The sequence below is a fragment of the Engystomops pustulosus genome, chromosome 3, assembly GCF_040894005.1.
Source record: "Engystomops pustulosus chromosome 3, aEngPut4.maternal, whole genome shotgun sequence".
NCBI classification, from domain to species: domain Eukaryota; kingdom Metazoa; phylum Chordata; class Amphibia; order Anura; family Leptodactylidae; genus Engystomops; species Engystomops pustulosus.
In genome coordinates this window covers 75,047,539-75,064,303 of record NC_092413.1, presented here as the reverse complement: position 1 = coordinate 75,064,303, position 16,765 = coordinate 75,047,539, and the positions used below count along the sequence as shown (strand labels likewise).

The 16,765-nt window shown below is 41.0% G+C and overlaps 1 protein-coding gene across 6 annotated transcripts in view; it reads right to left on the bottom strand.

The window, feature by feature from the left end:
- GNPAT (glyceronephosphate O-acyltransferase) overlaps positions 1 to 16,765 on the bottom strand; it is a 159,557-nt gene that overhangs the window by 118,689 nt on the left and 24,103 nt on the right. For 3 of the 6 annotated variants that reach the window (XM_072141112.1, XM_072141109.1, XM_072141111.1), the window contains 2 exons: positions 9,951 to 10,127; positions 6,114 to 6,243 (listed from right to left, as the gene is read on the bottom strand). In XM_072141112.1, coding sequence (XP_071997213.1) covers positions 6,114 to 6,243; positions 9,951 to 10,061 — 241 coding nt within the window. In that variant the 5' untranslated portion in view covers positions 10,062 to 10,127. Of the gene's footprint in view, positions 1 to 6,113; positions 6,244 to 9,950; positions 10,128 to 13,206; positions 13,354 to 13,377; positions 13,564 to 16,765 lie in introns of those variants that run through there. The other 3 variants (XM_072141110.1, XM_072141107.1, XM_072141108.1) reach the window with 2 other exon arrangements.

The window sequence follows — 16,765 nt, the reverse complement described above, 5'->3', positions numbered from 1 at the left end:
ATTCATCAGCATGTGCAGCTTTTTTTATGACATTTTATGAAGCTTTTTAGGAGACAGCATTTTTATTGAGTTTTATTGTGGTGTTACAAATCAAAAATGGGAACTTTATGTTCCATTTTTTTATGTTTGTACATAAAGGGGTTAGACAGCCACTTACAATGGTACTCCGATTGTAAGAGCCCTGACAAACTTTTCCATTTACGGTTTTTATTCCACGCTTTCCAAAAGCAAACCCAAACCACTGACTCTGCCACTGATATAGCACTCCAATATTTGAAACACTAAAAGTGCACACTTATGTATTAAATCAAATCTTTTCAATGTGGTAGATAAAGTTATGCGCTTCTACTCATCTACAAAACTCTATCTAAAGCAACATGTATGGATGGTGTCCAGGATACCAGTCTATCCCTTATAACTACTCCAAAATATAAGGTTAACGCAGTACTGTGGCTGCTATTGAAAGGCAAACCATCACTCAGAGAAGACCCTTACAAGAGAAGATACTTCCAAGTTCCACAAGGACACAGAGAACTGTATTCTGATGTGGCTATATAACATAATATGGGACCAAATCCAAATATAAAGAGAGTTTTACTAGTGTATATTTATTTTTACTTTCTGATGCATATATATAATATATATTATTTTTGATTCATATACATTTGTTCTTTTCTTTTTTTGTGCATCATAACTTGTATGTTTTCCTCTTGTCCTCTTAGCTACTAGAAGCTCATTTGCAGTATCTAGCATTTTTAATGTATATTGCAGGGACTAATATGTACTAGTAAACAAAGGGGGAGATTTATCTTACTGTGACTCAGGTTTGCCTTTTCTGGGCCTTTCCTGTCTTGTAATTTATCTTTGCTGTTTTCTGGCTCAGGTTGCAATGTTTTGTGTTGACGAATAGCTGATTCCATTGCATCTAATTTGTCACAAATTCTTTTCCCTGGAATGTAGATTTCATTTGCGACCAATTCTACATTAATGTAATCACTTTAATCATCTTAACCCCTAGGGGACACAGCCTATTTTGGCCTTAAGGACGCGGCCCCATTCTTCAAATCTGACCTGTGTCACTATAAGTGGTTATAGTTTTGGAACGCTATGAGATATCCAGGGGATTTTGAGATTGTTTTCTCGTGACACATTGTACTTCAAATTAGTTTAAAAATTTGGATGATATCTTTTGTGTTTAGTTATGAAAAAAAACTAAATTTGGCAAAAATTTGGAAAAATTCTTTATTTTCAACGTTCTAAATTCTCTACTTTTGATGCAGATAGTCATAGCTCCCAAATAAATTCATAACTTACATTTCCCAAATGTCTGCTTTATGTTGGCATGGTTTTTTAAGATTCCACATATTTTACTAGAATGTTATGAGGCTCAGAATTTAGGTATCATTTTTCACATTTTTTGTAAAATCACCAAAACCTGTATTTAGATGGACCTGCTCAACTTCTAATTGACACTGAGAGGCCTAAATAATAGTGGGACTCGTAAAATACCCCATTGTGGAAACTACACACCTCAACGTATGAAAAACCACTTTTAAGAAGTTTGTTAACGCTTTACGTGTTTTATAGGGGTTAAAACAAAATGGAGGTGCAGTCTGCAAATTGTAATATTTTTTCACAATACACTCATTTTGGGTGGAAAATTAAACATTTACAATGGATTAAATGAATAAAGGCTCCACAAAGTTTTCTCCCGAGTACACGGATACTCTATATGTGGTGGTAACCTGCTGTATGGGCGCACGGCCGGGCATAGAAGGGAAGGAGGCGCCATCCAGATCAGATTTGCTATGTCACATTGTACAGGCTATAATTTTTTTCTTTTTTTAATGTGGACCTATAGGGGCTTATTTCTTTTGCCACATGAGATGCACTTTTCTGGTACGTAATTTGGGGGAATCTATAGGCTAATTGGTGAGATTTTATTAACTCTTTGTTGGTGGAGGAAATGAAAATCATCACTTTTCAGGAAGATTTTCATGGGGTTTTTTTTTTGGCTGTTTACCATACCATAAAAATAGTATATTATTTTTATTCTATGGGTCGCCACGATTACAAAAAGACCTCATTTATATAGATTTTTTTATTTTTTTCCCATTTTTAGTGCATAAAAAGTAATTTGGCAAAAATGTTGTTACTTTTAGCATCACCATCTTTCATATGCATAACTTTTTTATTTTTCGCCTCACAAATCTGTTTAAGGGCTTATTTTTTGCGAGAAGGATTGTTCTTTTTAGTGGTCTTATTTTAGAGTGCATAACATTTTTTAAATCCCTTTTTAGAGCATTTTTATAGGGTATTAATTGAAAATGATCTTTTTTCTGGAGCTTTTTTTTGTTTTGTTTTTTACGGGGTTAACTTTGCGGATCTAATAACGATTCTGTTTTATTATGCAGATTGTTACGTACGCAGGGATACCAAATATGTGGGGGTTTTGTGTATTTTATTCAATTGTACTGAATAAAAACCAATTTGGAGAAAATCTTGTTCATTTTAGCATCATCATCTTTTCATATGCATAACTTTTTTATTTTTCGGCTGACAAATCTAGTTAGGGGCTTATTTTTTGCGAGAAGAGTTGTTCTTTTTAGTGGGCTTATTTTGGAGTGCATAACATTTTTTAAATTACTTTTTAGAGCATTTTTTTATAGGGTATTAATTAAAATTATCTTTTTTCGGAACGTTTTTGCGGGTTTTTTTTCTACGGCGTGTACCGTGCGGGTCCAGTAATGATTCTGTTTTATTATACAGATTGTTACGGACGCGGCAATACCAAATATGCGGGGTTTTTTGTGTTTTTGTGTTTTTTATACTTTATTAAGTGTTTTTATGGGAATTTTTAGGGGCATATATTTTTATGTATTTATTTTTTATTTATTATAATGTGTAGTGTTAAGTGTTTTTGCATATTTTTACTTATACATACTTGAACTTGAACCAGTGATGCTCTGATCACTGGTTTAAGTTCAATACACTGCTCTACAATACTATTTTATTGTCTGCGCATGCTCAGACAGTTTACAGTCAGACCCGGAAGGGGTCTGACTGCCATGGAGACCGGGCAGCTCCGGGGCACATGCCAGTCCTCGGAGCTGCCCAGAAGTGGATCGGATCCCCCGGTAAGCGGCACAGGAGATCCGATCCACAGCGCAAACACCCTTACACGCCGGCTCCGATCGCGGGTGTTAGCGCAGGCTGTCAGCTGTACTAGACAGCTGACAGCCGCTGCTTCTGGTACCGGCTCCGTTCGTGAGCCGGTGCCAGAAGCAGAACGTTATAGAACGTCCCCGTGCGCTAAGCATCTAGCCCCGGGGACGTACTATAACGTCCTGGTGCGCCTAGGGGTTAAGATGTGAACGTTGCCCTTGTACTAAATAACAAAGGCTTTCTCCAATCTTTAGTTAAAGGGTTGAATACACCAAATTTAAATGTGATGCAAAGCCACCAAAAAATTCAAACATGTAATGCAAACTTAACCACCACCAAACAAAATAAGGAAGCTAGATTTAGAAAAGGTGTGAAAGAACATTTTTAGCTTAATTTTTGGCAAAAAATTTAATTCATGTTAAATTTCCTGATTACGTCCCTGCTTTTATGATTATGTATAAGAAATAACATTTTACAATGAGCACAATAAGATTGATAATAATCTCACTTAAAAAGAGGACATACTATTGAAAATGATGAAGTACCGTATTTTCCGGACTATAAGGCGCACAAAAAATCTGTTGATTTTCTCAGAAATCAAAGGTGCGCCTTATAGTCCAGTGCGCCTTATATATGAACCGTACTTACAGACAACAGCTGCCTTGAACTGTGCACAGGTCTGCCACCTGCTGGTCATTCATCCTTATAATCGGGTGCGCCTTATATATGAACCTAGATGTTTTAGCAGGCATTTATTGATGGTGCGCCTTATACTCGGGTGCGCCTTGTAGTCAGAAAAATACTGTAGTCTACTTGAGGTCATTTTAATACTAAGATTATGAAATTTTACCTTTTATCATTTGGGATCATTTGCGTAGACCTTTTTATCCACTAATGAAAAGTTTTTTTTTGTGCACGTGTTCAGAGCAGGTTAGATTTAGGATTTTTTTTACAGACTAATTTTATGCTCCTCAGGAGATAAAATGTACTATGAACTTTTCCACAAAGCACCGATGGTGTACTCTGGTGCACAGAAGATTTAATGTGATCCCTATCACTGAATATTATGTGGACTACTAACTATTTTCTTTTAGTTTTTTTAGTAGTTAAAGGAAACCTACCATTTAGAATGGTAGGGGTAAGCTGTAAGTACCGAGCACCAGCTCAGGGTGAGCTGGTGCCGGTACTTACTTCCGTTAGTGTTATAAACCGCGGTATCGCGGTTTTAACACTTTTTAAACTTTAAACTTTCGCTGCGCACGCAACATCTCCGCTATTTCCTATGTAGGCGCGCGCCCGATCGTGCGCACGCAGTGCCGAAGCCTGTTCTGCTCTAGAGTTTAAAAAGTGTTAAAACCGCGATACCGCGGTTTATAACACTAACGAAAGTAAGTACCGGCACCAGCTCAGCCTGAGCTGGTGCTCGGTACTTACAGCTTACCCCTGCCATTCTAAATGGTAGGTTCCCTTTAACCTTTAGCATTCCACATAATATTCAGTTATGTGTGTCAGTCTCTTCAGATACATAGTAGGAACTTGTGGATTCAGTGAATAAGGAAGCGCATGACCCAATTAAATGTATTCTAAGCTCTCTGGAGCTCTCGTCGTGGATTCTGCAGTACTTTCCAAAACTTATCAACTTTTTTTTTACTTCAATTTTCAGTTTACAAAAGGTATATGAGAGCTTGTTATCTGATGGACACGTTGCACTTGCTAGTGGCTATGCAAAATACAAGAGGAGCTGTCGCATATTATTTTTTTTACCTTTTCTTGCATTCTGTCCAGCACTAGTCTGAATGCTGTCCTATTTCTCATCTGGCTATCTAAATTAAATTCCACAACACCCGTCTTCTCAATATCTCTGATATATTCACATATCCTTCTGCTGAATTTGTGGATTGTCTTTTCAACATAGTTACATAGTTTATACGGTTGATCAAAGACACATGTCAAATCAAGGAAGAGAAGGGGTTGGATGAGGAAGGGATTTAGGGGAAATAATTCTATATAACATAACCATCAATGTTACTTACAGGTAGGTGTAAAAAGGCATCTAGACCCTTCTTGAATCTCTCTGCTGTCCCTGCTGTGACCAGCACCTGAGGCAGGCTATTCCACAGATTGACAGTTCTCATAGTAAAAAAGCCCTGTTGCCTCTGGTGATTAAACCTTGTTTTGTCTAGATGGAGACAGTGCCCCCTCATGTTTTGATTTGATTTAACCTGAAACAACTTTTTTGTATGGACTATTCTATATATTTATATAAATTAATCATGTCCCCTCATTTTTTTTGCCAGCATAAATGTATGTTAAAGATTAATTCCATCACTGGTTTGGAGTATATGACTGCATCCAGAACTATGCCTGTTTAGGATAGCCTTTCTGAAAATTGGTTAAGGAATCTATGGTGGAATTAAATAATCTAAAACATTAAATAGGATAGATGTTAAGTTGGGATCTGAGATAGCATTTTAAATTAATAGATTTTTGGTAATGCTCGATTATTATATATTTATAAGGGCCGTTTTATATTATGGACTTTTATATTATCTCCTTATAAATTTTGAATATTTTGGATGTTGGATTCCACATACATGTTCATATGAATTCAATATTTCTATTTGCTTAATGTTTTTATAAGTTTTTATATGTTTTATATGTATGAAATTTATGATAAATACTCTATAATAAATCTTGAAGTTATTGATACATTCTTGGTATATGATTTTAGTGCTCTGTTCATATTTAAAACTACCTACCGTATATTGTTTTTTTTGCCCAATTGATACCTTGAATAACAGAGCACAAATTCATATATAAAGGTGCAGTAGGTCTCCTTTAATCAAGTTTTATTTAATTAATATACGTATGTATATATCAATGGTTTCAGCTGGAGTAGAATTAATGCATTCTAAAACATTTGATGACATGAATACAGATGTATTTACCTTCACCTGCAGCAATGACTGGAATGGCCAGGTCATAAGTGAACATAATGTATGAAATTAGCAAGAAATCAACATAACTCCGATGACTTGGTAGCAGCACAACTGGATACTCTTGAATGGCTCTTGCCAACTGTAAATCACAAAATATAAATTAAAGTAAACTTTTTTGGGGATTTAATACAGCACTAGAGTCAAACTATGTAAAATTAACGTACTCCCTCTTTTCTGCTGTGGAGTTTAAGGCATTTGAGAGGTCACTAGCTTCAAAAATGAACTTGGCACAAACAGCAGTGACAACTCAAGTAAACATAGGTCCCTCCTGACGCCAGTGATTGACTGTGGTGGTGGCATTCCCTTGATCATCATGTCTTATGAGAACAAAAGACAGGGAGCAGCAGCAACTGGAACTGGATAGCCATCTATTAAAGTTTTTTATTTTTGCATTTCAAGCATATATATTTGACATTTATCAATATTGTTGTAGAAAGCAGGACTTTCATGTTACAGACTGCTAAGAGACCAGTGTATGCTTAACATGAACCTGTCACCAGGAATGTTATTTTTAGCTGGTGATTGATTCCAAAAGCCTTTGCTATGCTGATTTTAGTTTTAATAGTTTATATAAGTTTAATTTAGATTACTTGGTTCCCTGCTGGCAGTATGTGGCGAGTCCCCGGAAGGGGCTAGCTGCAGCCTGTGTGTGCCTATTTCCGTCTCCTCTTCTCAGAGGTATGAAATACTAGCAACCCGGAGCGCTGATGCTTATAGGTCTTTTTCCAGGCAAGTGCAACACCCTGCCAATGCGCATGGCAGAGGAGTAGTTGCGAAAGTGCCCCTTTACCATTTAGTATATGCAGAGGTAATTGTGCAGCGGTAGATACTGCCTGGATAGGCAAGGGTTAAGAATGTTTAATGTGTATCATCGAATGACGTTCCACCATTGTAACTGGAGTGTGATTGGAGAAGGAGATCACCTGACCAGGGATTAACTAAACCCTTAGTCAGGGGAGGAGTTAGTTTAGCCCCAGCTCTCCACACAGGAAGGGTGTTGCAAAAACTTCAGAGAAGAGAGCAGATCTCTTCAGGCCCAGCTCTTCTAGTGAGCAGACCTAGCTCTTGGCCCAGCTTCTGACAGAGAAGCACCACCTCAGAGCACAAGCTCTTGCTACATGCCTCAGCTCAGCAACTACACACTGAGTGACACATAACTACCAGGATAAAGCTGCAGCCTCCAGCATTGGACACAGCTACATCCCAGCCTGCCCCTGCATCCAGGCTGGTGATCCAACTCCTGAGGTTCCCTCTCCAAGATCACTCCAGTACTGCCTTTGTACAGAATCGTTGGCCTGTTGCCGCTGTTGTTTCGAATAAAGAACTGTAAGTCACCTTTATTCACAACATTGCCTCCGTCTGGTCCCTGCTATGGCTGTATCACCATCAAGGGCGCCCCATCCATCTACCAGGGACACATACTACAGACTCTTAGGGTTGCCCCAGGGAGAACCAGTAAGAAAGTCTCTCCCTCATCTAATTTCTTGCACACACCAGCCGCTGGAGACCTGCCAGGCTGTGGGACAGCCCTCCGGTCCCCATACCTAGCGTGCCTAGGCCGCAACTGCCAGACACTCTGGTATTCTGGGCCCCGGCTGCCTCCAGGCCCCAAGAAAAGGCTAGGCCTCGGTGGGGGATGTTGCACAAGTGCCAAGATTAAAGAAGACCAACCCCAGGATCGTGAGGAAGAGGACAATAGAGGAGTATGTTCTGCAGTGGTAAATTAACTTTAAATCATGACAGTGCATGCACGCCAACATCTTTGATTTAATCACTACCCCCCAAGTCGTCATCAGGAGGTGGTGATCAGTTGCTAAACTGTAAAGTATAAACACTTGTCTAAAAAGGACGGTGGGTGGATCTTGTTGGGAAGGATACTGGGAGAGGAGCGTGCTCACGATCTTTAGCCTGCTAGGTACAAAAAAAAATATCAGTCCTCACATTGCTGACAGTAAGAATAAATCTCCAGGACCTTGATTGATGTCACAAGCATGTGACTGGTCACATGCTTCAAGTCATTCAATTAAAAGGAAGCAGTACCTGCAAACTGCCCAATGGTATGTAGCAGAACTGGGTGTGTTTGAAGTTGTGTATTTGTGAAAGTTTGAATGCAGCACAAATAAAGACAGAGCTTGGGCTCCCCATCAATTCTATTATCAGATCCTGCAGTAGATATACAGGAAAAGAGTTGTGAGAACTACATGGGGCGCTATGATAACAACCCAAGGATCCTGCACACACAGCACAGTATATATACAGTACAACCCCTTTGCACAGGAAAGGGGTGGTCTGAAGATAGGGGGCAACGTGTGTGTGTGTGTGTGTGTGTGTGTGTGTGTGTGTGTGTGTGTGTGTGTGTGTGTGTGTGTGTGTGTGTGTGTGTGTGTGTGTGTGTGTTTAAACACATACTGTTATATTGACATGTGTACATTCATTTCTATATATGTATTGTAGGTTGACGAGTAAATATATCTTTTTCTTTGTGGTTTAGCAGATTACTGTATGACGATTTTTTTACTACAATGCATAGATCTGCTCTGTGCTCTCAGCTTTGTTCCCTGCCTTGCTCTGCACTAGATCTCTGTACAGGCAGTAACACTGATTCTGTGTCCTGATTGGCTTGGCTGTTTGTGCACACTCATGTGAATGCTCCAAGTGCTCTGCCCTCAGTGTACTTAAACCTACCACTTGCAAATTGTACTTCTAAGCATCACATACCGTGCACCAGCTCAGGGTCAGCTGGTGCCGGAGCATATCTTCGTTATTTCATAAACCACTGTAATGCTTTTAAACACTTTTGTAATCTTTATATTCAAAGCAGTTTCGGGGCATGGTGGTACGCGCTCGACCGTGCATGCGTCTGAACAGGAAGTGCCGTAGACATTACGCGAGCACAGTCGCACACACGGTGCGCTGAGCTACTTCGAGTATAAAGATCACAAAAGTGTTTAAAAGCATTACTGCGGTTTATGAAAATAACGAAGATATGCTCCGGCACCAGTTGTGTTGCAGAATTCTGATTAAACAAAAAGACCCAATAAGATTAAAAATAGTAAAATAAAAAATTTATTGAAATTCAAAGCTTCCCACTTTCCATAGAGCACAGATATAAATGTCCCAAAATGTCCCAATCATAATCTAAAAATGATTATCCCATGCGGTGAGTGGTATAATAGATAAAGAAATTGGAATATCTGAATGGTTGCTTATTTCCACCATTTTGCAATAAACATCATGAAGTGATCTATCAACAGTACTGGTCCCAACATGGTGTCAATGACAACAGCTGACCCCACAAAAAAAATTACAGCTTGCACAGTTTTTATACCAAAGCATAAAAAATTACCAGTCAAAATAATAAATGAATTCTAAGATCTTTATTTCAAGAAAAAAAAACCCTACAAAAAATTAACATTTTTATTATTTTTACTTTTTATGGCAGAATTCAAAAAGCTAATGGGTTATATGAATGGATATATTATTACTGTGAACAGCATTGTCACCATTTTAGGATATTTAGGATGAAGTATAATTTTGTTTAACACATTTTTCAAAAAGTTATTTACATTATACAATTCACTCTATAGCATCAATGCCATGCCATTGCTAGTTTACTGAATACGTCTTGGAAAAATGTTCTGAAAGCTATTTTACTCCAGTAATACAGCGGACTGTTTTTTTTCTGCTAGGGCAGTACACATATGGCAATGGTTGTTAATATGCAATACACTAGCAGAAGACATAAATTCAATATTTACAAAAAGTGACATTTTGGACATTACTTACCCTCTGAATGCCTTCCTGGTTTACAAACACTTTCTGGTAAAGTCTTTTGAAGATTTTACTCAGGCTGAGTGCAAACAGTCTGATTGCACCCAGTTTTAAATTATGGCCCATTTCATCAAGTATTTGAGAAGCCTGTTGCTGGATGACATTAATTGGTTCACCAGATTCCACACTTATCTATAAACCACAGCATCCGGGAAATAAAAAGAGAAATTATTTGAATATTGATAATTGTCTAGTCTGGGAGATCACAATTAATATGTAATACTACTGTAAGGGAACAGAGTAAAATGAAAAGGTATGGCAGACAGTGGGCTGTAAAGCTAGGCCCCCCAGCTTTCCCAATCTAATTACACATTCTACTCTAAGTGGTATCTGATTGAACTGGTCGAGATATGAGATATCAGAGGCCCAGTTCAGAAAGTGGCTGGAGAAAGAATCTCTCCATCACAGTTAGCTTAAATGTCTGCAGCACTTTAAAAGGGAGACAGGTGGGTTTGGTGGAAATCAATCAAGACAGCCATGAGTAGAGTAAGGCAGAATTCAGACTAGAGTGGGACAGAATGCACCCAAAATACAAAATTCCAGTCAGCACTGCATCTTTTGCCATTATTTATGTGCAGAGGATGATGCTGAAAACCAAACGGGCACAGATGCTTCAGTACCCCACCTTTCATGAGGGGTCACCAGACCCCTATTGGTCCCACCAGGCTTGAAATGGTGCTGGCAATGGTATATTTTGAGGAGATGCAGAGTGTTGAGGTCATCAGGGCCATAGCCTTTCCAATTCTGGACTAGGCAAGATTCAAGAATTTTTCAACTTCAAATTCCAGCTTACCAAGAACTAGAGTTGGAGCTGGTAGATCTGACACCGATAAACAGTATGAATATGCTTCTTAAACGGGAACCTATGAAATAAATTTGGTATACGGAACATGCTAGGCAGCATTTTTATTGACCATGCGTTGTCCATCTTTAGAGAAATTACAAAATAAAATTCATATATAGAAAAGGAAAATGGCTAATACAAGGGGTGTAAACCATATATATGGCACAACTGGAAGGGATCCCACATGTATATAAATTCTGTATATATTGGAATAAGCAATTGGTTAGGTTCAACAACCAAAGGAGTTTCTTCCAAGAAACGCAATGGTCGGCACAGAGATTAAGGGGAACAAACTATTTATCTGCAGGAGTATTTCTAGGTGCTAGATCTTGAGAGATAGCGGTAGAAGTAACTATCATGATCAATGGTACCAATCAAAACACCAGGGGACAAGACTTTTTTGTCAGGAGAAACCTCTAAGGTATTGCTGGTACACAATCTAAGTGAACATCCTTTTTAGTGAATGAAATTGAATTGAAATTGATGCAGATTAAAAGGGAATCACAAAGCATAATGCCTGACCTGAATGTTAATAACTCTTAGCTTGGGCATCAAGAGGGCCTAGTAGCAGGCACAGAAAGAGAACCTCTCTTATAGAATACGAACCTCACCTCCTACCATGAGAGAGTATAAAATTTGTATGAATAATACTATAAGATTAGAATATGGAGTTTATCTCCACCAGTAAAACTACCAAGAAATTCAAGGTGATCCGATGTTGATGTTTGGCAACACCTGGGCTACCACCAGAGGTGCTCCTTGCTGTTAAACAAAACTTGTCACTGTTCACTTTTTAAACTGTTTGACTGCGCACCACAACAGACATATCTGCACTATACTAGTATGCCATTTGTCTCCTGACATGACCGTTACCTTTTATGTTTGAAAGAGATGCACTTGCTAGATAAGGGGCACCAGACCGGGGACGGGGTGGGAAGGGTTGTCAGGGCGCCTGGCTGCATCCGTCGATAAAATGTCCATGGCCGTATTAAATCCCGGCTGTGCCCGGGGAGTAGGTGTCAATTTGTAAGCCCTCGATTTTGCTTTCTGGAGCTTGTACTTTATGTTCATGTTTTCTATTCAAAAATGGAAAATGTAAGGCTTTCTTTTTCGTTGCCTTAATAAAAAAGTTCTGATTAAAAAAAATGGAATGACAGGGCTCTTTTTCAATGGGGACAGCTTACAATAGAGTAAACAGTACTTAGCAAACATTGCATACATTACTTGGTTATTGAAATATGGCATGTTAAACTTAACTCCCTGCTAGCTTGCGCACTGTAATCCCGGGGTTGCACTTTACAAAAGGGTACTGTTCGCCTGGTAGTTTGAAGCTAACATTGGCTCTTCCCCACTGCTCATTATTAATACCCCAAACTCCTTCCCACATCCCTCCTTAATTATATTTCCCCTTCCAATCGTGACCTATGATCACCGCATAAGCTTGACCAGTGAGCCTTGTAATCCTGACAGCCACAGTAAGCTGGCTTGCCACGCCTCGCTCCTGACTGCATATGTGTCCCTTCGCTACGCTGTCTTACTCGACGTATGCAAACTGCCGAGTAAGACAGAGTAATGAAGGGACACATGGGGTGGCTCACTGTGCATGTTGGGATTACAAGGGTCACCAAGAAAGCTTGTGTGGTGAGCCTACGTCACATACCTGCCCAGAAACAGTCATGGCCTGCCCACAAATTGATTTAGATCCACAACGCAATGAATCCGTTTATATCGTTTTGCTTCCAGTTTCTAAGATACCTGGCAGGCAATGAAGTTTTTCTGATGGTGACCTAGGTCTAGTAGGCTAGTTCCCCAGACATTGGCCTGGTTTGCCACAATACTAACACAGGACTTAGTATCTGTAGCCCCTGGTTGCACAGGTACTTCTTCAGAGATATCAGTAGTAAGGGCAGATTTCTCAGAAGAGAGAGAAGGTGACACTTAATAAAGATGAAAATGAACCTGTAATGCTGCTGTCTGGGAACTAATATCAAAAGGTAGGGCAAACCTAACACTAGACCCCCAAGCTGTCCCTACTTAATTGCCCATCCTATCCTAAGCAGTTGATGACAAGTGGTCCTCTCTGGGCCAAAGTGATAACACAGAAACAAACAAAATAAAAACACAGAAGAATAGATGTACAGGTAGTCAAATTGAAGAGGCAAATGGATAGTCAGAAGCCAAGGTAATAGATAGAAGATTTGCAAATATAAAGTCCAGAAAATGCTTGCAAGCTCCAAAGAAGACTTAAAGCAAGCACTGGAAAGTGTTCTGATTATTAGATATCAGAGTCCTGGCCCAGAAAGTGATTGGAGGAAGCATCTCTCCATCACAGCTTTAAAAAAAAAAAAAAAAAAAAAATCAATTTACCGTTTGCATAAAATCATTATAAATTACAAAGTACTTATCAAGGCATACTGTAAAAAGGCCAGTCATTGTTTCAGCATTCCCTATTCTTCTTATTGCACTGAATCCATGAAAGGGATGGTAGTTTTTCAGTTTAATAATATACATAAAACCCGCCCAGCATTGAGCCACAACCTGTTTAATGATGTGCTGTAAATTGTCCATAACAATGGATTTAAGGGCACTTGGCTTGCATGGAGTAAGATTCTTATAAATGATCGGTGTAAAGTTCTTGACAGCATGTTGTACATCACTGGAGGTGCGTCGTTCTTTAAGTATGTCTTCAAACACCTCTCTTGTGTCACTTGTTATTTCCTTCTGCTATAAAATACACAAAGGATCACAATTAATAAAATGACTAACATAAAACAAAGGCTATCAAGCTCCTAAAAATACCTATTCCCTAGTACAAATCCCTCATCTGCGATGTTTTCACCGCCAGTTGGGGACCATTTAACCCATTGAAATAATCTTGGTGGGCCCACTGGTTTGGGGCCGGTCTGGGGTTGGTGTTGGCTGGTCTACATCTCCATATATACCCAAGTTTAAGACTTATACTTGGTTATATAAAAATAACAAACAATGTACTCACTTTCCGACATTCCCAGCAGGTCCACTATTTGATCCAGTTCCGCTGGTAGTGACAGGTCAGTGCGCATTAGCAATTGGCTTACGTCATAGTCTGTGTGCCAACAGCACACACGGACCTGTCAATGCCGGCGGGACTGGATCAAATAGCTGACCTGCTAGGGAGCATCAGAAAGGTGAGTACATTACTTATTTTCATGTGCTGGGCGGCTGGCTGTATACTAGGGGGGGGACTGGCAGGCTATATACTTGGGGGGCTGGCTGTCTATATACTAGGGGCTGGTTGGCTGTATACTGGTGGGCTGGTTGGCTGTAAAATGGGGGAGGCTGGCTGTAAAGCAGGAAGCTGGATGGCTGCATACTTGGGTCTGGCTGTATACTGGGAGGCTGGCTATTTACTAGGGGACTGGCTGGCTACATACAGTATTGCGTAGTAGTAGTAGTAGTAGTAGTTGTTATATTCTTGTACATAGGGGCAGAATTATAGTACCGTGTATAAGCAGAGTTTTTCAGCACAAAAAATGTGCTGAAAATCCTCACCTCGCCTTATACACAAGTCAATACAAGCCCAGCACTAAAACAAACAAACAAACAAACTTATATACTCCCTCTCCAGCGGCCCAATGCGCAGCACGGCTCCCCGATGCCAGCGCAGCTCCTCTTCTGGCTTCCACGCCTGTCTTCTTTCTTTGGCAACAGCAGGGCGCGGCCATGTTTCCTTGGCCATACTATGGCGCGTCCGCTGCTGACGTCATACTATGCGACGGCCGGGAGAAAACATGGCCGCGCCCTGCAGGCCCATGGAAGAGAAGAAAGAGAGAATCTGACCTTCTGTAGGTTGATCTAATATCTAGATAATTCATAATTGCTCTCTTAACATCTAGAGTGTGGCGAGATTCTTGGTGATTATCCTGCGGCAGAGGAACAAAATGTGGGAAGGACTTCTTGATGAATATAACTGGAGAGGCCACATTCCGGTGGTTCCTCACAAGAATACGCTATCCCAGTCTTCGTTGAAGGTCCGGTCCGGACTGAGCCAATTTATCTTCAGGTTGGAGCTCATCAAAGAAATTCTGGTCTTCTATGTCCTGCTACGATCCACATAATCTCTTCTCCTGGGTCTTCCCAGTCTCTGGCCTTCAACCGGAGGACTGGGGACGTCCCGAGTTGGGGTCCAGAATGCCCCTCATGCTGCATGGCATCACCGCCTCCTGTCCTGACGAATATTCAGGATCATAGTTCCCTCCAGAGGTGTCTTGGGACCTGGGGACGTGGCGCCCCCGCTGCTCCGTCCCCAGGCCCGTACTCAACTCTACATGCTCCTGCTCTGTACCAGATTAGGCCGTGCGCGTGTTCCCTCTCCCTAGGGCGCATGCCCCTCTGCTCCTCAGGATTTAAAGGGCCAGCATCCTAGCGATTGGCACTGGTCCATCTGGCTCTGCTGTATAATCCAGAGGCTCCTATCATGCCCCGCCGGATCTTCAGCCATTTCCTGTGAAGTGAAAGCCCTCCTGTGTCTCCAGTGTTCCCGTAATCCCGTTCCTGTACCGTGTGCCAGCTCCTGTGTTCCTGCAGTGAGTTCCAGTGTACCTTCTTGCGCTGTTCTCCTGCTGTCATCCCAGGCTCGGACTGTCTCTACTTTACTACCTTGGCTGCCACCGCAGGCTAGTTGCCCCTGTGGAACGACCTGGTGGCACCCGGCCACAGCAAGACCATCCTGCGGCGGGCTCTAGGGAAGACCAGGTGCCACTTAGACTCCGGTCCCAGGTGTCGGCTAGTACCATCTCCCTCGGCGGTACAGAGGGTCCACGGACCTTCTTGTTGAATTACCCTAGATAAATTCTTTATAACATTTAAAGGGGAATCACATAAAAACTCAGCCACTGATTTAAGCAATGGAAGTGACTGCATCATCATCTAGGCAAATCCTGGGAAAGCTGTCTCAGCCAGATTCTTAATGCCCTTGCTACCGGGACTGAGGCAAATGCCGTTTTACAGGCAGGAGAAGAAGCTTGATAGGATTTCTTTAAAGAACTTTCAGCCTCTCTGTCAACAGGATCTGGAAGAATAGCAGCTTCCTCTGAGGGGAAGATTGATTTCTTTGACAGTTTAATAATTGGAACATCCACTCTCGATATTGCCTCCCATTCTGACCATGCCTTAGGATTCAATCTATAGAAAGATGTTAACCTTGCACTTGGATTTGAATACTTGGTTGGGGTATCCTACTAGTGTTTAATCAGACCAGTGAGCACAGGGAGACTAGGAAGACCTTTGTCTCTGAATACAGGAAAATAAAACTGTTTCTCTCTATCAAATTTATTCTGCACATCCTTTGAAGATTTAACAGTATCTTTAACAGCTTTAAAGGGGTTATCCGGGTTTAATTTTTTTTTTATGTCCGGGCTTGGGAGGGCTAGTTAAACATATTAAACATGTACTTACCTCCTCCGGTGCTGCCGATGTCCCGCGCCGCGGCCCGTCTTCTCTGTGCGCCGGTTTCATTACACCGGCGCACAGGGAGCTTCCGGCCGGCCGGAAGCTCCCATGCGCACCATCTCTCAGCGCTTACAACGCTGAGAGATAGGGACGCATGGGAGGAGCCGTCCACATCGTGGACCGGAAGCTCCCTGTGCACGGCTTCCGTGCCCCTGTAAACAAACAGGGGCACGGATCGAAGTGACCGCGGCGCGGGACAACGGCGGCGCCGGAGGGGGTAAGTACATGTTTATTATGTTTAACTAGCCTTCCCCAGCTCGGACATAAAAAAAAATTTAAACCCGGATAACCCCTTTAAACAAATCTTTAAGGTTCTCCTTTTCAAAGAGAGCAACTTAATCAGAGTCATCTGAATTCTCATGAGAAGAAATAGGGGCTTATTTACTTAATGCACTTTCGTCAGACTTTCCGACATTTTGCACGGCTGTGACAGGTA